General features: G+C 37.8%; 1 protein-coding gene across 2 annotated transcripts; it reads left to right on the plus strand.

Annotated features, from left to right (window-relative positions):
- The first annotated feature begins 521 nt into the window (after window positions 1–521).
- On the plus strand, window positions 522–20,164 carry csnk1e (casein kinase 1, epsilon). Of its 2 annotated transcripts, none has more exons than XM_059324289.1 (11): window positions 522–965; window positions 3,015–3,112; window positions 5,031–5,141; window positions 6,828–6,976; window positions 9,839–10,067; window positions 11,121–11,291; window positions 12,596–12,744; window positions 13,529–13,727; window positions 14,984–15,129; window positions 17,901–17,966; window positions 18,737–20,164. In XM_059324289.1, exons 2-10 carry the CDS (start codon window positions 3,037–3,039, stop codon window positions 17,931–17,933), a joined length of 1,263 nt encoding a protein of 420 aa, XP_059180272.1. In that variant the 5' UTR covers window positions 522–965; window positions 3,015–3,036; the 3' UTR covers window positions 17,934–17,966; window positions 18,737–20,164. The 2 variants fall into 2 exon arrangements, with proteins under 2 accessions (XP_059180272.1, XP_059180271.1); XM_059324288.1 differs by having other exon boundaries at window positions 524–965; window positions 18,734–20,164.
- The last annotated feature ends 1,398 nt before the right edge of the window (window positions 20,165–21,562 follow it).

Consider the following 21,562-nt stretch of genomic DNA (forward strand, 5'->3'; position numbering starts at 1 on the left):
TAACCAAAATTGTTACGCTAAACACACAAGACACAAATAAAATAGAGTCCCACTAGAATAAAAACCAGAGTTGATGACAGGATCACAAACAATCACAAGATCACATTTATGTTGGCTTTTCTTTGTTTCTTTTTGGTTCAAAATGTTTTAATCCAGTAAATCAGAATAAAAACATAAATTATTATTAGGTCATATAGGTGAGGTTGTGCTGAAAAAAAATAAACCAACATGGCATTTAAACATTTTTAAGTGGTGTATACTGGCAGGATGAAAAGGATTTAAAAAATGGACAAAACAGCACCAAAACTCCACAGAGTTAAATGAGGAATGTTTACCACTAGAGGGAGTTGACATTTCTCCCAGACACAACAATTTGCACAGCACTGACCTGTCCATGCTCTGATGATCTAATTTATTGTTTATGATTATATTTTAAGATTTAATTCTGTACTGGTGCGTTGGTGTAAATACATTTAGCAGGCAGTTGTTAATAAAGGGTGTGGGTGTTTTGCTTTCTGCGCTTCATTCATGCCTCCTGCAGAAATCAGCAGCAGCAGCAGCAGCAGCGGCGGCTTTAAGACAATCCGGGCATCTCTTCAAGTCTGTGGATGACATCATTGATATTGTCAATGGTGTAAACTGAGAGAGAGAGAGGGCTGGGTGGGGGTGTGTGAGGGAGAGAGAGAGAGAGAGAGAGAGAAGCCAGAAGAAGAGAGAGAGAAGGATCTCAGTGTCTGGTTTCGTTTTTCCTCCCCCCCCCAAAAAAAAAATCGTGACAGTGAAAATCTTCCAGAGTCGGCTCTCGGATATTTTTTTTTTGCTGTGCGTGTTTTTTCCAGGAGTGGGCGTTCGGGTCACAGATCTCCGAGGTTATGAGCCGTCCGAAGCCGCGTCGGTGCGTCGCTGTCCAGGGTCCTGAGTGAGACAGAGCCAGCGGGGCGAGCACGGAAACCTGACATAACCCGGTGAGGAGGAGCAGGAGGAGGAGGAGGAGGTGTATGTTGGCTAGTCAAGGTGTCTGGAGGCTTGTGTGTGTGTGTGTAGCTGCACAAATAGAGTCCAAATAGAGTGGTGGTGGGGCGGGAGGGGATCGTACCTGTGTGTGGAGGGTGCGGTTATGGGAATTATCCCCAGATTTGATGCTCACTGGGTGTTTTTTTTTTTTTTTTTTTTTTGCATTCAGCACCTTCCCCGTTGCCTCTCCTTCTCCTGTGGTATCTGGGGCAACCGCATGAAGTATTCTCTGTAAAAAATGTAGCCTCGCGCTTGTTTTTGCAGTCTTTTTGCAGCAGTAGTGGCTCTCAGTTTTGTAACACTGACAGTGAAGCAGCTCTGAGAGGTGAGATGAGCTGGAGAGACCTGAGGTAATGTGCAGCAGTGCCTTATTTTCCCCGCACAGTGTATGTGGATGGGATGGGGTGTATGTAGGTCTACAATGCAGCCAAGACTTCTTCTTTTTTTATTTAAAAAAAATGAACTTAGTCAGCGTTTAGAGCTGGCTTCAAAAGCCTAATGTCTGTCACAAAAAGCCCTCAGTCATTCCCCACTTTTAAGTCCTTTATTTATTTCATGGCTGTTCACACAGATAGGGCTTGCGTGAGGAAAACATGACTCATTGGTATTTTGTCAGGGGACTCCAGTCAGAAATTGGGAGTTTATGCAAATCGCTTGTACACAGAAGCAGACTCCCTTGAAGTGCTTTGGGAAAGAGTGTGTGAGATGCTGATCCAGCTTCCCCTCCTGCAGCTCTGAATAAATCACGTTATACAACTACACGCTCTCTTTTTTTCTTTGCTTGCACCTTTTCCCCCCTCCAATGCACTTTATAAACACTTCATTGGCCTACATAGTTGTTCCTCTGAAGGTGGAATGTCTCTAACTCAACTAAACATGGCTGACAGGAGCAGGGTGCTTCAATTAGATTGTGTGTGTTAAAAAATGTGTTTTTCCACAGTGGTTCAAGCCACATAAAGTCACTTGTGAGCAACATTTTCCTTTCTAGTTCCAGTGATTCAACTATACGTCACTGCTTTGCCTCAGTCATTTTCACTTTTCTTTCTTTTTCTTGTCTGCTGTTGAGTTTTGGTTGTTGGGCAGTCCGTGACCTGGATGTTAGGAATCAGGCTTGTAACTGAGTCGCCGGTTCGAATCCCGGTACGGACAGGTCTATTAATGAAGTGCCCTTGAGCAAGGCACCTAACCCCCTGCACAGCTCCCCGGGCGCAATAATGTGCTGCCCATTGCTCCTTGCATGGTGTGTTCACTTGTGTGTAAAAAAAGCAAAATGGTCTCACAGAAATCCGTGAAACTGACACGGATTTCGCTACAATGCAAGTTAATGACAGTCATATCCCGTGGCTATTCCAACATACAAAGTGATTATGTACATTCACTGAGTGACTTTTTAGAAAATAAAACATATATTTCTCGCTAGAAATGTGATCAAAATCCATTTTTATGCAGAAACTAAGTCAAAATATTAATTTTTTCACTAAAAATGAGAGAACTGTCCGCCATGTTTTTTGTTCTGACCGCCGGAACCTTGAAAGTCACGTGACTTGGAACAAACCAATAGGAAAAAATATCAATGGGATGGCCACGGGATATGACTGTCTTTAACTTGCATAGTAGCGAAATCCGTGTCAGTTTCACGGAAATTTGAGCGATTCCGTGGCTATTCCACGGATTTTGAGTTAAGCGAAATCCGTGGCTATTTCACGGATTTCTGTGAGACCAGGTTCAAAAAAAGGATGGGTTAAATGCAGAGGTTGAATTTCCCCATTGTGGGATTAATAAAATAATCTTCTTCTTCTTCTTCTTCTTCTTCTTCTTTTCCCAAGCTCCCACTTTCATTTTCCTTTCATGATCCAGACGCCCCACAGCTCGTAGCTTTCAGTTTGAAGTCTGCAGCTTTGCACCACTATCCTGTTACTCTATTGATCACCACTGATTGATGACCGCTTTGTGTGTGTTTGTATCTGCGTGTGTGTGTGTGTGTGTGTTTACCCCTTCAGGGAGTTGAAAAACTCAGGAGCCATGGAGTTGAGGGTGGGTAACAAGTACCGCCTCGGGAGGAAGATAGGGAGCGGATCCTTTGGAGATATTTACCTCGGTGAGAATCTGGACTTTTTGCATTAACCTGTTCCTAACTTTATAACTTGCAGATATTAAAAGTATTTCCGTTTCTGTGAACTGTGTTGTATACTGACCTACCAAGCCTTACTGCAGTAACTACACTGAAAAAACATTTACTTAAAAAAGAAAAAAGCCAGGTAAGTTTTTCCACACAGAAAGTGTTTGTAATCTTCACTCAGGCTGTTTCTAAGTAATATTTATTTGATAGAACCACTTATTTTTTTAATGAAAATACACAAGTAAATTGCAGATTCACTGATGTCCCTCAATTACATTTTACTTGGAAATATCAACTAATTAAGCCAATGAACTGGTTTAGTGAATATTACTTGGAACGAATGATTCAATTTACAGACAAAACTGAGGACACATAATAACAAACAATCACTAAGTAATGCACTACATGAAAAACTGCTGTTTTAAAGTAAAAGCACTGAATTTGTATTTCTTTGTAGAGTTTATATAGATGATTGAAATAATAATTACAAGGCCAAAAAATCTTTTTTTTCAGTGTACATTTTTGGTCGAAATTGAGTACCTAACCAAAAATGAACTCCTTGGTGTCTGTTTTATCTTGTGACAAAGTTTAAGATTTAAATTTTGCCTTATTTCAGAGAAATAATCATAAAAATTGCAGTAACTGCAGTTTGCTTTGACTGAGACATTGTAGCCTTGTATTTCTTCATTGTGTTGAATAGTGAAGACAAGAATAATATAAATCATAAGTTTATTTGATAGGGAAATTATTATCTAGATAGTGATTAAGTAAAAAAGTGAGATAAAATTATATTAAGACTAAAATATAACATTACTTTATAATATTAAGTCTAAAATACACAAATCTTTGAATAGAGCTGTTAGATACTTTTAAATCAATTTATAACAAAACCAATTTGAAAATGTTTATTCACTGAAATTAAAATATAAAAGCTAAAAGAAGACAACACCATTGTAGTTACTGCACTCTGGTTGTGCATTAATATTTGGGGTCAAAGGTCAAATAAATCATCATCAAGATTTAAATTTTGCTTTATTTCAGAGAAATAATGATATAAAAACCACAAAATCCAACTCAAAACCAAGCAGTAATTGCACTTACCACAGTCTGCTTTGGAGATATATAATAATTAAAACATAAAAATAATACAAATTATAAGTTTATTTGAACTAAACTAAAATTATTTGTAATATTACATCTAAAATGCACAAATATTTGAATAGAGTTGTTAAACACTTTCAAATACACTGATAACAACAACACTGTAGTAACTGTACTCTGATTTTGCATTACTATTAGAACCGTTTACAGCAATGCAGTAACTATGTTTTTGGGGTCAAAGGTCAAATAAATCATCATGATTTTTTTAGCATAAAAACGACATCATCAATACATGTAGAAATAAGTGTCTTATCACTTACCTACCTGTTACCCATTTGGCTGGCCAGTTTATACATGTTAAAAAACTTTAAAGCAGTTTTTCTCAGTTTTCAGTCTCACTGTTTAATTCTTAACAGGTCAGAAGACCTTTTATAAACTACCTGTAGATCTGAGGCCCCAATTTGATCTATTTTCTTATCCTGCTGTATCTTATTTTATCTTATTTGTATCTTTATTTCTATTTAACTACGCAATGTTTGATTTGTGCTTTTTTTTATTTTATCTATTTTCTTATCCTGCTGTATCTTATTTTATCTTATCAGTATTTTTATTTCTATTTCCCTGTTTTAATTGACTGTTTTTACTGTTTTCAATTGTGTCTTGCTGTTTTAATGTGTATGTAAAGCACTTTGAATTACCTAGTGTTGAATTGTGCTATACAAATAAACTTGCCTTGCCTTGCCTTTTATATGATGGAAATGACTGATGAGTTGTAACTAAATCTCTGTTTTTTCAGGTTCTAACATTGCTACGGGAGAGGAAGTAGCCATCAAACTGGAATGTGTGAAAACCAAACACCCACAGCTCCACATCGAGAGCAAATTTTACAAGATGATGCAGGGCGGAGGTAAGACGCACATGAGATGTTTTGGGGTTTTTGAAAGCTTTACTAGGGGGCACTGAGAGGCTGTGAAGAGTTTAAGGGGCACTAAGGAGTATTTAGAGCCGGTGAGGGAATGAACAATGATTACAGTTGTTTAGGATGCATTTAGGGACCTTAAAAGGCATTTTAGGGCATTTGAGATGCATTCAGGGTCACTTGGGATCACTAAAAGTATCATGAACTGGAAATAAGGAGCATTTAGGTCAGTTAAGGGTTGTTTAGAGACATTAATGGTCATTCAGTATAGCATTGTGGTGTAGTTGTGGCAGTTGAGAGGGTTTGAAGGCTTGAATGTTAATGATTTAATTAATAAATATAATATAAGGGAATTCACATGTCACAGCTGCACAGAGACAAGAGAAGAAAAAACAACAACAAAAAAATGAATGAAATAAATAAGATTTAAAGTAATAAAACAGGAAGAATTAGCTAGATTAAGGTAAACCCTTATATACAATATATGCTGTACAAAACAATGTTCAGTTTACATAATATTATATGTAATATGATTATATAAAAAATGTACACTTACAGTATTTGAGCCAAGGGAATCCAGAAGTATCTGTTCAAGTATGAAGGATAAATACAATATTCATTATGTATTAAATTGTATATTGTTATATATAATAATAGTATGTGCACTATATGTAACATGCACACTATTAAGAATGTATATACTATTGTGAAATGTATGAAAAAAATAAAATAATAAAAATATAGTAGTGCTAGCATCATTATTTGGTGATATAAGTCATATAAATAAATGTAATATTTTCTATATATTTTTTAATATATATACACATTTTTAAAATAAATATATATTTTTCATTTACCATTTCCATATACGCAGCGTAACTGCTTCCAAAAAGAACTGAAAAAAAAAAAAACGGAATAAAAAAAGTAAAAAATAAAAAAATAAAAAAATTATTTATCTATATATATATATATAAATTAACAAAACAACAACAAACTAAACAAAAACAGGTTGGATATAGACATGTGGATCTAAAAAAACAGGTAGAATACTGCATACATTTATCAACAATAAATACATTGCATATATATGAATATATTTATATATGTGTGTGTGCGCTTGTGTGTGTGTGTGTGTGTGTGTGTGTGTGTGTGTGTGTGTGTTTAATATTATTGTGCATTTACTATATATTTATTGTTTGAAAAGGAAGGACATATGCATTCTATTATAAGATAAGGATATTAGCTGAAAAGGAAAATAGTAATATATAATCAGGATAAGGTAAAGGCATTTTCTTTGTAATTTGCTTGTTATAATGTGCAACATTAAAGCCAAATAATCTGGCAGTGATTTCCTTCCAGAGTTACTTGGGTACTTCTGTCATTGCCAGGAGGTTCGTGGAAAGATTGTACAGGAGTTTAAGACACTTTAAATATAAAATTTCTATTTAATTTGGAAAAAACATTCAGCATATTGAGTCAGTTATTACACCTCTGCACTTGACTAGTGCGGAGAAATAGTGGAAAATGGATAAATTGTCAAAGTAGTTTGAAGCTCAAGCAGAGTAATTGATACATGTTTGGTTTAAACAGTCAGTTTAAAGTAATGGATCCTTTTTTTAAATAGCTTGAATTAAATGATAAACCCTGTTATTTCCCCTCCCATCGTCTCCTCAGTGGGAATCCCGTCTATTAAGTGGTGCGGAGCGGAAGGTGACTACAACGTTATGGTGATGGAGCTGCTGGGCCCCAGTCTGGAGGACCTGTTCAACTTCTGCTCCCGCAAGTTCAGTCTGAAAACGGTCCTGCTGCTGGCCGACCAGATGGTGAGACAGCCTGACTGACTGCAGCCACACTGTAAAACATAATCGTTCATCAGGGCTTTCCCTGCCATTCACAGTCCCTCCGTAGTAACTAATTACTTTAAGAGCTCACTGAAGAACACTCAGTGCGCTTACATGCAGTTTAATCGAGCTGAGCTTAAAAATTGATTTTGGCGTCTAATCGGACTTCTGTCCTTGTCCCAGTTTACACGTAACTGAGAAAATTGAATAACTGACGGGAACGTGTCCTCCTCCTCAACACTGGGTGGCGATGTGTCGTTTCAGTGGGTTAATATGGCGCCCTTTCCGGCTACTGCGATCACCTACTACAACCGGCTAATGTGACCGGCTACTGCAATTGGCTATTACAACCCACTAATGCGACCTGCTATTGTGACTGCCTATTGCGACCAGCTAATGTGACTGACTAATGTGACCGGCTAATGCAATCAGCTACTACAACCGGCTAATGTGACCGGCTACTGCGACCGGCCACTGCGACCAGCTAATGCGACCGGCTAATGCGACTGGCTAATGCAATCGGCTAATGCGACTGGCTAATGCAACCGGCTAATGCGACCAGCTACTGCTATCGGCTAATGTGACCGGCTAATGCGATTGGCTAATGCTACCGGCTACTGCTATTGGCTAATGTGACCTGCTAATGCCATCGGCTACTGCTATCGGCTAATACCATTGGCTACTGTGACCAGCTAATGCGACTGGCTAATGTGACCGGCTAATGCGACTGACTACTGCATTCAGCTACTACAACCGGCTAATGTGACCTGCTAATTCGACAGGCTAATGTGACTGGGTAATGCGACTGGCTAATGTGACCGGCTAATGTGACCGTCTAATGTGACTGGCTAATGTGACCGTCTAATGTGACTGGCTAATGCGACTGGCTAATGCGACTGGCTAATGTGACCGGCTAATGCGACCAGCTAATGTGACTGGCTACTGCAATCAGCTACTACAACCGGCTAATGCGGCCGGCTACTGCGACTGGCTACTGCGACCAGCTAATGCGACCGGCTACTGTGACCAGCTAATGCGACCGGCTAATGTGACCAGAATGCGACCGGCTAATGTGACCGGCTTTCTTGAATGTTTTGTTCCGGGTTCATACGACAGCGCGGGGGGTGGGGGGTTGGAGCATGTGGAGCATGCGCACATGTGATGTCTTGTCATACATGCCGGCAAAATCGTATTCCAGTCGCATTATCTTGGTGTCATGTAAGCGTACTGACTGTTATGTTTCATGGAGGGTTCATTGAACCTTTATAAGGAGGTCCCTTAAGGTACACAAGGAAAAACAATATATAAACAGTGATAGTTCTGGAAAGGTTCATATTAAAAATTAGGCAAGCCTATTTAAAAAGACTACAGTTGTCTAAACCTGCACCTTGCACTGGAGTCAACCTTAGGACTAGGAAGTTACAGAGATTCAATAAGAGGATGTGGCTATTTTTAGACTGGAACTAAATGGATCATTTGAAATCGGAGAATAATTCTCTTCCAAACGTCTGACGCTTGTTTCCTGGCTGGAGACAAAGCTTATCCGCTCACTATCGTCAACCATTCATCTTCTCCATAAAAGTCAATTCTGATCTAGGACACAGAACGTCCACAAGGCGGCCTATTCCTCGACACACAGAGGTCAGCCTGTGGTGTCTTTTATGAGCCTCTTTAAGCCCTCGTATGTCATTCTTTCACCTACAACTGGCACAATTGTTCTTTTGGTTCCATTTTCTCAGGCAACTTTGGCCTCTTTTCCTAATCGCTCTCTCCTCTCCTCTCCTCTCCTCTCCTCTCCTTTAAATAGCCAATAACTAAGAATTTAACTGTCCCATAAGTTAAAATTACCTCTATATATCTGCAGAAAGGCTGGCAGGGTTATTGTTCAACTCCAGTGACTTAACTATTATTTCACTGGGCAATGAGACGAGTGGCCTTTGAAGTTCACTTTAACTTTTAGACCATACACTTTGTAACTTTGGAATATAAAGAGACGCCTTAAATAAAACAGAACCCTTATTCTCCTTTACAATAATTCATTAAAAATATGCAATAATTAAGAAGTATGAAATAGTGGCATTAGAATGTGTGAGAGGCCCCAAAGTTAGGCTTTTAGGGCAGGTCCTCTTTAGGCCTAAATGCATTGAGTTGCTGCCACGTGATTGGCTGATTAGATATGTGCGTCAACAAGCAGTTCAACAGGTGTAAATAATTAAGTGGCCGTTGAGTGTATAGTTCATGAATATGATGCATTTCCTTTTGGTAGCTAGTGCTCAAATCTTGGATGTGACACATAAAGACCATTGTACTTGTCAAAAGGAGTACGACTCATCCTTTGAAAACAGTTGCATAATTGTCTTTGTGTGTTGTGTGTGTTTCTAAGTTCTGAGTGCAGACCTTTATCTAACAAAGGTCCTTATTGTGTTGCATTATGGGAGCTGTAGTTTACAATGTTTTTGGAGTTTAACTCATACTCAGCACTAAAAGTCAAATTCTCTTTCCCTCTGCTGCTTCAATTTCGACCATTTCTTTAAAAATGATGTATATTGTGACTCCTCCAACTCCACTAAAGTGCAGTGCTAAATTGTTGAGCTATCCCTTTAAAGCAAAGATAGAATGTCCTTTATGACAAATTTCACTCAAGCCAGATTCAAATCTCTTTAAGTTAACTGTAGTAGAAATTTAATTTGAAATGAAATGACTCTTGGAATGATCACTGGAAGGTCTCAACCTAAAATTCATAACATACTCTAATGCACTTTTCTTAATAGGCTACAACTTGCAAGACCACTAATACTCTCTTTTAATCCTCACTAAATCCTGCTCCACATCTCTCTATTCCAGATCAGTAGGATTGAATACATCCACTCCAAGAACTTCATCCACAGAGACGTGAAGCCCGACAACTTCCTGATGGGGCTCGGCAAAAAGGGCAACTTGGTCTACATCATCGACTTTGGCCTGGCCAAGAAATACCGCGACGCTCGAACGCACCAGCACATCCCCTACCGTGAGAATAAGAACCTCACCGGCACCGCCCGCTACGCCTCCATCAACACCCATCTGGGCATCGGTAAGACAGTATACAAGCAGAGGTTGGCCTAGATATCTGTGTGTGTTCTGCTAACCCCACCGTGGTTTATGTGTGTGTGCACAACAGAATGTCAGTAGAATATGTTGTAATATGCATGTTTATTGATCAAGACTGTATTCTTAGACTGTAGCCTTTATCATTGCCTACTCCTTTTTGTCTTCCGTTAGTTAGACTAATTTACATTGCAGCACATAGAGAGTCCGGCGTTTGTGGTACAGCTAATGGTGCGTTCAAGGTCTACACGAATGTCAGAATTTTTCGACGTTGTTCCGAGCTCCAAGTTCAGACTTTCAAGTTCCAATTTTCAGTGGAAATTAAACACCCCATAAGGCGTTACGGGAAGAACGTGTTAGACCCGCCTTCAAAATAAAAGCAAACACATGTAGCTTTCCGAATTAGAGCAGATGGATGTGTTAGCAGAGTCCACCACAGAATTTACAAAAAGACTGTCAAAATATGACGCCTTAAATAAAACAGAACCCTTATTCTCCTTTACAATAATTCATTAAAAATATGCAATGATTAAGATGGAATAGTAGCATTAGAATGTGCGAGAGGCACCAAATTTAGGCTTTTAGGGCAAAAATTTCTCCGTTTGAGCATGCCCCCGGACCCCCCTACTTTGTTTGGGTCCCCCCATCACAGTCTCAGAAAATCCTGTGGGAAACACTGGTTCTAAAGGCTTGGCAGACTGGACAGATAAGAAATTGTCCAGCAGTATGTTCAGGGTGATGAAAGGAGGAGAGATGTTTTTGGGTCCTTCATTGAGTCAGCTTCAAGTCAGTAAATTTGTTTGGCTGCACTGGGAATTTCATGTGCAAACTTATTTTATTTATGTAAATATGTTGGTTGTTCTTTACAATACAGTTAATTTAAAATGTTTAAATACAACATATTTTGGTTCAGGCATGGAGTGGAATTACTCTGAAATTACTCATTGAGTTGAATATCATTTTATGCACTCCTCTCTCTCTCTCTCTCTCTCTCTCTCTCTCTCTCTCTCTCTCTCTCTCTCTCTCTTTTCCTCCACAGAGCAGTCCAGACGAGACGACCTGGAGTCTTTGGGCTACGTTCTCATGTACTTCAACCTGGGCTCTCTGCCCTGGCAGGGGCTCAAGGCTGCCACCAAGAGGCAGAAGTACGAACGCATCAGTGAGAAGAAAATGTCCACCCCCATCGAGGTGCTCTGCAAGGGATACCCCTGTAAGTGGAGAGGAACAGAAACACAAGAAGGCCAATTTAAACATTTAAACACTTTTGCAATATTTTTGCCACATTTTTATTGTGAAGGCTTGACGATGGAAGCTCATTTCCACCAGTAAAAGAAGAAGAAAAGAACCTATAAGTCATTATAATGAGATTTTATTCTCAAAATAATAACTTAGTGTTTCAAAAATAATGGCTTAGTATTTCAAAGTAATGACTTTCTCAGAGTAATGACTTAGTTTCTCAAAATAATGACATAGTATTTCAAAAGAATAAGAAACTTTCTCAAAATAATGACATAGTACTTCAAAATAATGACATAGTATTTCAAAATAAGAAGAAACTTTCTCAAAATAATGACATAGTACTTCAAAATAATAACAAACGTTCTCAAAATAATGACATAGTTCTTCAAAATAATGACATAGTATTTCAAAATAATAAGAAACTTTCTCAAAATAATGACATAGTACTTCAAAATAATAAGAAACTTTCTCAAAATAATGACATAGTACTTCAAAATAATAAGAAACTTTCTCAAAGTATCGACATAGTACTTCAAAATAATAAGAAACTTTCTCAAAATAATGACATAGTACTTCAAAATAATAAGAAACTTTCTCAAAAAAATGACATAATATGTCAAAATAATAAGAAACTTTCTCAGCATAATGACATAGTATTTAAAAAGAACGAGAAGCTTTCTCAACAAAATGACAAAGTATATCAAAATAATAAGAAACTTTCTCAAAATAATTACTTATTATCTCAAAATAATGAAAAACCTTCTCAAAATAATTACTTAGTATCTCAAAATTATGACAAACCTACTCAAAAATAATGACATTGTACCTCTAACAGATGACTTAGTATCTCAAAATAAAGAGAAACTTTATTAAACAATCACTTAGTATCTAAAGATAATGTCAAACTTTCTCAATATAATGACTTTGTGCCACAATATAATGATAACCTCTCAAAATAATGACTTATAATGAGTTTATCAAAATAATACAAATCTTTCTCATTATTAAGACTCACATCACAAAGTACGTAATTATTTTTGAGAAATGTTCAAATTTTTTTGAGACACTAAGTCATTATTTCAAGATAAGTAAGTCAGTATTATAAGAAAGTTTCTCATTAGTTTTGCTAACTAAACTAAGTCATTATTCTGAGATTATAAATCATTATTTTGAGAAACTTTAACTTAAAATCCACTTCTTTTGTCTCCACTTTGAGTGTGTGCACACATGCTTGACTAATAAAACTGAATCTGATTTCTCTCTTGTGTTTTTTAGCTGAGTTCTCCACCTACCTGAATTTGTGTCGCTCCCTGCGGTTTGACGACAAGCCAGACTACTCGTACCTGAGGCAGCTCTTCAGGAACCTTTTCCACAGACAGGGCTTCTCCTACGACTACGTCTTTGACTGGAACATGCTGAAGTTTGTGAGTGACAGTTGTAGTCTGCAGAACACTGTGACACAGCGTCATGCTTTTACAAACTAGTTTCAGTTTGAAGGTTCAAAAGTTTTCTGTTTTTATCCTTTTTTTTCCTCTCCAGCGTAAATAGATAGATAGATAGATAGATAGATATATATATAGATATATATATATAGATATATATAGATATATATATATATATAGATAGATAGATAGATAGATAGATAGATAGATAGATAGATAGATTACTTTATTCATCCCCAATAATAATAATAATATGATATAATATATAATAATAATAATTACAACATAGCAATGTGTCATATATTTAGCCTCTGCAGGGTGTGCACATACATAACATAATATATATATAAATATGTATATATGTGTGTGTGTGTGTGTGTGTGTGTGTGTGTGTGTTTGTATATACAGTATATATATATATGTGTGTGTGTGTGTGTGTGTGTATATATATATATATTACAGTGTAGCAGCAGCATTACACAAAGAGACAATAACAACACAATTAACTAAAAAGAACAACCTAGGCATACTTCAAGCAATAAAACATAAAATACAATAAAAAATAAAGTGTCTAAAGAAGGAGTATGTATTAAGGAGTAGAATTCCAGTGCAGAATAAATATGAATATGCAGTACAAAAATGTTGGTGCCGTGAAACAAATAAGGTGCAATGAACAGTGAGCATAAAAAATAAAGTGCATAGCGACTGTATGTAATGAACCAGACTATTATCTGTTATTGTACTGGACTGTTGCTCTGTGTTTCAGGGGGCCAGCAGGACCGCCGAGGATGGAGAGAGGGAGAGGAGGGAGGGGAAAGAGGGGGAGGAGCGAGCAGGAGGAGGCCAAAGAGGAGCTGGAGGTCGCGCTCTGCCTCCTGGTCCCAACCCTTCAGCAGCCAACAGAGTCAGGAACGAGGCGGACGCTGCTCCCTCGAACCCGGCCACACGTGTGGTCCAGCAGTCAGGTCAGGATGTTGTTGGTGCTTTTGGGGATAAAACTGTGACAGACTCATGCGCGCTGAGGGTACTATGCCCCCCCTACATTGGACAGACCAGATGCATTGTTGAAGTGTTTTAGCACAAGTTCTAATTCTCAACACTTGTCCATAGGCAAAACAAAATAGTTTTTGAAAAGACAGGGCAATTAAAATAACAAGAATGGAAAAAGGAAAGACCAGACAAAGATAAGAAAAAAAACAGCAACAGAACAATGGGAAAAAGAAGTCAGAAGAGCAAAGAAAAAGTCAACAGAGCAAAGGCAATATGATCAGGCAGTAAACCAGTTAAGAACTATTCATGTGTGCACTGTTGATTAGATTTTAGCCACTGTTTGAGTCCTTTGTTAAAACCTTTACTATTGGTCTCTAATTGTAACTCAGTGGGTAGAGAGTTCCAAAGTTTGGCCCCCTTTAGAGAGAGCAGACAGAGGATTAATGTTCCGATAGTTAGACTAATTTACATTGCAGCACACAGAGAGTCCGGCGTTTGTGTGGTACAGCTAATAGTGCGTTTAAGGTCTACACAAATGTCGGAATCTTCAACACTGTCCCGAGCTCGAAGTTTCCGTAAGGCGTTACGGTAAGAAGACCAGCCTTCAAAATTAAAAGCAAACACATGTAGCTTTCAATATAAGAGCACATGGATGTGTTAGCAGAATCCACCACAGAATTTACAAGAAGACTGTCAAAATATGATGCCTTAAATAAAACAGAACCATTATTCTCCTTTACAATGATTCATTAAAATATGCAATGATTAAGATGGAATAGTGGCATTAGAATGTGCGAGAGGCACCAAATTTAGACTTTTAGTCTCAGAAAATCCTGTGGGAAACACTGGTTCTAAAGACTTGACAGACTGGACGGATAAGAAATTACCCAGCAATATGTTCAGGGTAATGAAAGGTGGAGAGATGTTTTTGGGTCCTTCATTGAGTCAGCTTCAAGTCAGTAAATTTGTTTGGCTGCACTGGGAATTTCATGTACAAACTTCTTTTTATTTTTGTGAATATGTTGGTTGTTGTTTACACTACAGTTCATTTAACAATGTTAAAATAAAACATATTTGGGTTAAGGCATGGAGTGGAAAAATAACTCATTTAGTTGAAATCATTTGCTGACAGCTTCGTCCTCCCTGAACAGACTGAAGGCTTTCAGTTCACACGTTTGTCTCTGTGTGTGTGTGTGTGTGTGTGTGTGTGTGTGTGTGTGTGTGTGTGCAGGTAACCGCTCTCCTCAGGCAGGGAGAGCAGAGCGAGCGGAGCGAGAGAGGAAGGTGGCCATGAGGCTTCATCGTGGGGCCCCCGCCAATGTTTCCTCCTCTGACCTCACTGCACGCCTCGACCAATCACGCATCACTGCTTCGCAGGTAGGAAGACTGTTGATTAAAACGTTCAGCAATGACTTTGTTGTCATGACGACAATAAGATTAAAGTGTCCTAAAGTATTTTCTACCCATGCAAGCAACCAGTGGTGTAATCAGCATTCAGATCCTTTACTTTACCCTCTATGGTACAAATTATGATGCCAGTTAGGGGAAAAAATGTAGTGTTTTTTAGTGTTAAAATAGACTAAATAAACATAATCTGAAGACATTTTATAATTCTTTAAAAACCTGACAATGTTTTTAAAAAAACTAACAACTCCTATGATCCCACGCTACGTTACGACTTCTCAGAATTCTGTCTTTTGTTATTGTTTTGATTGAGAAACCCACCTCTAAATGCAGATTTTGAAGTTACCATTGGGCTGATTGCTTTATCCCAATATTCATGTTCCCCAGAGGATGAATCCTACTGACAAGTGTTATCATTTTACTTTTCTTTTTGCGCCATTAGCATGTCAAAGCCTTCAGTCATATCGTCACACTCACAATTTTTTGTCAAAATTGTTGTTGTTTTTGCCTAAATCATCCCCTCATTGCCACCTATGGTAAAATCTCCTACATCCTCAGTTGATCAGATCATGTGATTTTACCCTTTTAAGATAATGGCCTATGTCAAGTGTGTGACTTAAGCGGATTTATTATGCCTAAGTCAAAATAAAATGTAACTTAGGCAATTTTTTGAACATGCCTTTGTGACTTAAGCAAGATATGGTAACACTTTATTTTGAAGGTATCTACATAAGAGTGACATGAGCGTGTCATAAACATGATGTGTCCTGAACACTAATGACACTTTGAAGTAACATTAATGCTCATGATACTTGTCATGTCATGTTTCTGACAGGCTTGTGTGACTCTTATGTAGACACCTTCAAAATAAAGTGTTACCATATCTTGCTTAAGTCACAAAGGCATGTTCAAAAAATTTTGGAAAACTTGGAAAAAATGAGTTAGGCGATTATTTTAACAGGGTGACGATATGTGAAATATATTACCTACTATATCTACGCTTGATGGATTGGCACAAAGTTATGTACAGACATCCGTGATCCCTGGACATTATATCTGCTGCAGCGTCACCATGAGGTTCACATTTGTGTTCTTCTTTCTTTTAATTTGACAGTTAACATGATAAACATTATACACTGCAAAAAAAGAAAAGTTGGGTGAACTCAAAATTTCAAGGCAACAAACTTCAATAAAATTTTAAGTTGGACAATTAAACTAAATATTTTAAGTTTTGTTTTTGAGTTTGCTCAACTCTGAATTCAGATTTTTGTCAACTCAACTGTAAATTGTACTTATAATTTTACATTGTAATAACTTTTAATCCTTACTTCTTCTAACTTCTGCAATGTGCTGAAGTGGCACGATTGTAACGCCGCTATTAAATGTCAGCTAATGTTGCTACCACAATTTTGAGTTAGCATTGATACGCGAATGGCTACTCTTGTAGCTGTAACAAGCAGCGCTGCTTGCATCAGTTAGCCGCTAGCATCAGTTAGCCGCTAGCTTTTGCTAATGACCGAATTTCACCGCTTTACTGCATTTCACAACAAAGAAATAAGAGTTAGCAGAACTATTGTCCCTTGTTGTGAACCCCAACTTAAAGATATAAGTAACAACAACTCACCAACTTGTTTTTGAGCAGACAACTGGCTTCCTTTGTTGTGCTAACTTACATTATTGCCCTAAATATCAATAATTTATATTTCCAAGTTTTACCAAATTAAATCACTGTTTTAGGCCAAAAAATACAAGTTGGCTTTTTTGCAGTGTACTTGCTTAGCATCAGCATGTATGCAGCCATCGTTAGCATGTTGGTAGGCTAACATTAGCATTTACCTCACAGCACCCCTCAACATCAATAAACTCTCTTTGCTTATGTGGCATTAATTACTTTTTGGGGAATAAAACAGATCAGAAGGATTTTCATTACTTGGACTGCTCTCATTGCTGGAGTCCCTTTTTATGCTTGCCACTCATGTTACCAATTCATAATTCATGATGCCAAATTGCAAATATTGAAGCTGGAAAAATATTCAAACATCATCTACTCATAATTACCACCAGCATATTGATGTGAAGGGTGTTGTTACTGTGCAGTTTAAGTCCAATATGATACAAATGTAGAATAGACTAATCCACCAAGGCAGGCTCCTTGTGTCCCAAAGCCTCTTTTACAATTTGTAATTGGCCTCTCTCCAATGCTTCTTCATTTGTTAGGGATCATGTCTGCATCCTGCATTATGTCAGCAGCCAGACCGCCTTTACATCACTACTCAAATAATCCTGCATGCACGACATAACAAATTGGTTGAGTGGGATGTCCCAAAAAGAAATAGATACAATCTTAATTTATACTGTGCAATCTGGATTTGCATAAATTAACAAGACATACAACACATTTGCATATTACTCTTTGATCTATAGTTCAGTTCAGTTGCCATCCACTGTGAATTAGATGACTGTTCTGACTTGGTCACAAACCTTTGGTCAGTTTGTTTGCACTGCAAATTATTTGGTTCTTACCAAGATGAAAAAAAAACAACTTAGATTTAGAAGTGTTAGATAATTTATCTTGTTTTTTTTCTTGTTGTTTTTAGACACACCTTTTTGCAGTGTGCTTGTGTTTGTCTGTAGGTCTGTCCATCATCTGTAGGAGCTCAGGTTTTAAATGCAGCGTGTTCTTCAGGTTTCTGTGTTCTCCCTTTGATCCGCTTCAAGCTTCTCATCTTTCCTTCCTCTCTCAGGTCAGTGTGCCGTTTGAACATCTGGCAAAGTGAGGTCCTCCTGGCTGGCCTGCAGGTCAGAGGCAGGTATGGACACGTCACACACATACACACACACACACACATACGCAGACACACACATGCGCATACACACAGACAAAGACGCAGACACACACACACACAGACACACACACTCACAGACACACGCACACACACACACATACGCACACACAAACACGCGCATACACACAGACAAAGACGCAGACACACACACAGGCACATGCACACACAGACAGACACACACATACACAGACACACACACACACACACACAAACACACAGACAGACACACGCACACACAGACAGACAGACACAGACACACACACACACTGACACACACATGCACACAGACACACAGACACACACACACACACACACACACACACACAAACACACAGACATACACACACACGCACACACAGACACACACACATACACACACACACACACACACACACACACACACTCACAGAGAGACACACACCCACTCACAGACAGTGATTGCGTATGATTTGCCCCAGGTGAAGCATGTAAACAGTGAATGGGAGGGGACCCAATATAGACCCCTGGGGCATCCCACAGGAGAGAGGAGCACAAGAGGAGAAAGCATCACCAAGCATGACAGAGAATGATCTGTTTGACAGATAAAAACTAAAAACGCTACCAGCTATTAGAAAGTATCGAGAGGCACACTTGTTTTGCATCATTGATTTTGATTATCTCATGCATTAACATTTAAACATTAACCCCAAAAAGTGACATTTCTCTGCATTGTTTTGTGTCTTGTGGTTCAGCAGCTGCAGGGTATCAAATACCCCTTACTTTTCAACTGGATGAATGAAAACATGAATGAGTGGAGGATGACAAGAGGAGCAAGAGGAGGCGTTGGGGGCCCTTAAAGGGGGGTCGAGGCCATCCGTGTGTCTGTCAGTATGCTGTCTGAACAGTAGGGACTGAGAAGAACCAGAAGTGACTCTGAGATGATAGAAACCAGTGGAACAAACAAACTCTTAGCTGGAACTGGTTGGCTTGTTGGGATGTGTCCGGAGAGGGGAAATCCCGCCCCTTCTTCACTCATATTCACCTGTCCATCAACTCAGAGGCTCAACTTGCAAAAAAAAACAACAAAGTGCACAAAATGGACAAAATTTCAGTTATTCTGTGGTCTACACCTGTGATACAAAAAAAAATTACAAATCAAATATAAACCTGCTAATATTTGAGAGCTACATCTGCTGCTTTTGGTGTTCTTGATTATAAATAAATATGTAAACAACTATGGAGACGAACACAAATCAGAAGTGGATTCAGGCCTATGATAGATGAGACAGGAAAATGATTGTATAAATGCATTAATTACAGGATCAGAGGTTGGGGGATGAATGTGAGAGTCTGTAGTGAACATGTGGACGGGAGTGAGGCTGCTTTTCGTCAATTAGTGTCAGTGTCTGTCTGTGTTATTGTCCTAAGTGTTCGTTTATGCTTTTAGATTTGCTTTAGAGAGCCTGAGCGATGGAGGAGGGAGAGGTGACTGTGGATGAACTACCCGTGAATTATAACAGATTATTCTCTTACTTAAAAAACTTAAAATTTCCTCTTCTTCAGCACACTTGTTACTGTCTCAGTGATGAGACACTGACAAGTAAAACATGCTCATTGAATGTGAAAAGAGGAATAAGAGGAGGAGGAAGAATGCTTTGAGGAAGAGCCATGAGGATTGTATGATATGATATGATATGATATGATATGATAAAGCCTTAGTCCAGCTTGTAACTCCAGGTATGAAAAGACTTGAGAAAGGTATAAGATCTTGGTGGTGAACAAGTCTGGTATTGTATTTTTTTGTTCTTTATTTTTGCTGTTTTTATTTTATAATAATTGTAAAATGTGTAGATACCTTTTGCCAGAATGTGACAGATTGTTTAAAAAGATGAGGCTGGAGAGAAAGAGTACGCTGTACTTCCTGACAGCCCTGGGGAAAAATGTGAAACAGACATTTGCACCGCTAACCTTTAGAGTCCGCCAGGAGTGTGTGTTTGGGTTTCCACCGTGGCAGGCAATGACAGAAAGGTTCATGTTAATATTTAAAAGAGTGTTTCGACCCGGGCTCGACAGGATGGGAACAAGCTGATGTCCTGTACATTTCTTTACCATGCTTCAACTTTATTACTATGATATTTGTGTATATTTTCTGAATCAATAAAAATATACACAGCGTACACAGACCTCTAATATGCTTCAATTGATTGCAAAATAATTGTCCATTCATATTATTATTTGATACAGTATTTTTTTTTTTGGTAAATATTTACTGTGTACATTTTAGAATGGCATCCATCCCTTAACCCTTAATAGGGCACTCATTGAAATACTTGCAAATTCCAAATTTCAACCCTAGAGAATATTGGAGGATATTACATACAGCCAGAATGTGTAAAAAAAAAACATCTGAAAATAATATTTTGAGAAAAAAGTTTACTAGATCAAAGTGGCAAATCTACGAGAAAAAAATGTGCAGATTTATGAGATTTAAAGTGGTGAATCTGTGATAAAAAAGTTGTTTTTTTCACTTTTTTCTTGTAAATCTGCGACTTTTTTTCTTGTAGATTTGCCACTTTAATCAAGTAAATTTGCAACTTTTTTCTCCTGAAGTTACCAAATATAGTTCTTTGCCTGATAAAGGGTTAACCCCATGAAATTTCATTTTACACATTCAATTAAAAATTGAATAAGAAATGCATGTACATTTTATAGTTATGTTCAGTAAAAAAAGACATGGAAATCTTACTTCTTACAATATGGGATCTTAAAACGGTAGAATCTTAAATTTCCTGGGATTTTGTTCCAGATGTCTTGCATAAAAACTGAATGCTGCTTCTCTCTGTTTTATTATTGATTTTTGACTCCGGGGACGGTAAGCAAACCTGTGTAACTGTTTGAAAGTCGATTCTCAGGATTTAAGAGAAACTGAAACTGAGAACCCCACCCAGTGAGAAATGCTTCACTAACCACCAACAAATCCTTCACAAGTTAAGTTTGAAAGGCTTTCACATTTATTAGGCAGGCGGCGTCTAACAAAAAATGCTAATGGTTGCATTCTGGGGAATGTGTTTTTGGAGCTTCACCCAAGCACCAAAACAAGCTTACTGTTTCAGTTTTGATATCTAGTCGTATTTTTTGTTTAATGTAAATCCATAAATTTTCCTGAATAGTAGGCCTTAACCCTTTAACCCCTTTTTGTATCCATCTAGTAATTGTAAAACACATTTAAAAAAAATAAATTACAAACCACATTATCTTACAATGGTAAAAATATCAGTATACCAGCATTTGTAATTTTGTTAAAAATGAAATTAGTTGTGATCGTCATGATTTCCACATATTTATTTGATATAATTACCATATTTACTTGAAAATCATCTCAGAAAGTTTCAAAAACTACATAATTAATTATTTCAGCATATTTGAATGACGACTTTGGGAACCACTGCATTAAAGTGATCAACATAATAATGCATTGGATTTTACATTTTACTAAAACAAACAAACAATACTGTTCCATACACCAGTAATTGCATGTAAATACAACATACTACAGAACAGATACCCCACCCCCCTTCCAC

The sequence above is a fragment of the Centropristis striata genome, chromosome 21 (genome assembly GCF_030273125.1).
Source record: "Centropristis striata isolate RG_2023a ecotype Rhode Island chromosome 21, C.striata_1.0, whole genome shotgun sequence".
Taxonomy (NCBI): domain Eukaryota; kingdom Metazoa; phylum Chordata; class Actinopteri; order Perciformes; family Serranidae; genus Centropristis; species Centropristis striata.

What these genes read in the sequence shown, in the direction of transcription:
- csnk1e (XM_059324289.1), top strand. Translation starts at nt 3,037, where the DNA reads ATGGAGTTGAGGGTGGGTAACAAGTACCGCCTCGGGAGGAAGATAGGG. An exon ending in CTTTGGAGATATTTACCTCG is followed by an intron (nt 3,113 to 5,030) that starts GTGAGAATCTGG and finishes CTGTTTTTTCAG; the next exon opens with GTTCTAACATTGCTACGGGA. An exon ending in TGCTGCTGGCCGACCAGATG is followed by an intron (nt 6,977 to 9,838) that starts GTGAGACAGCCT and finishes TCTCTATTCCAG; the next exon opens with ATCAGTAGGATTGAATACAT.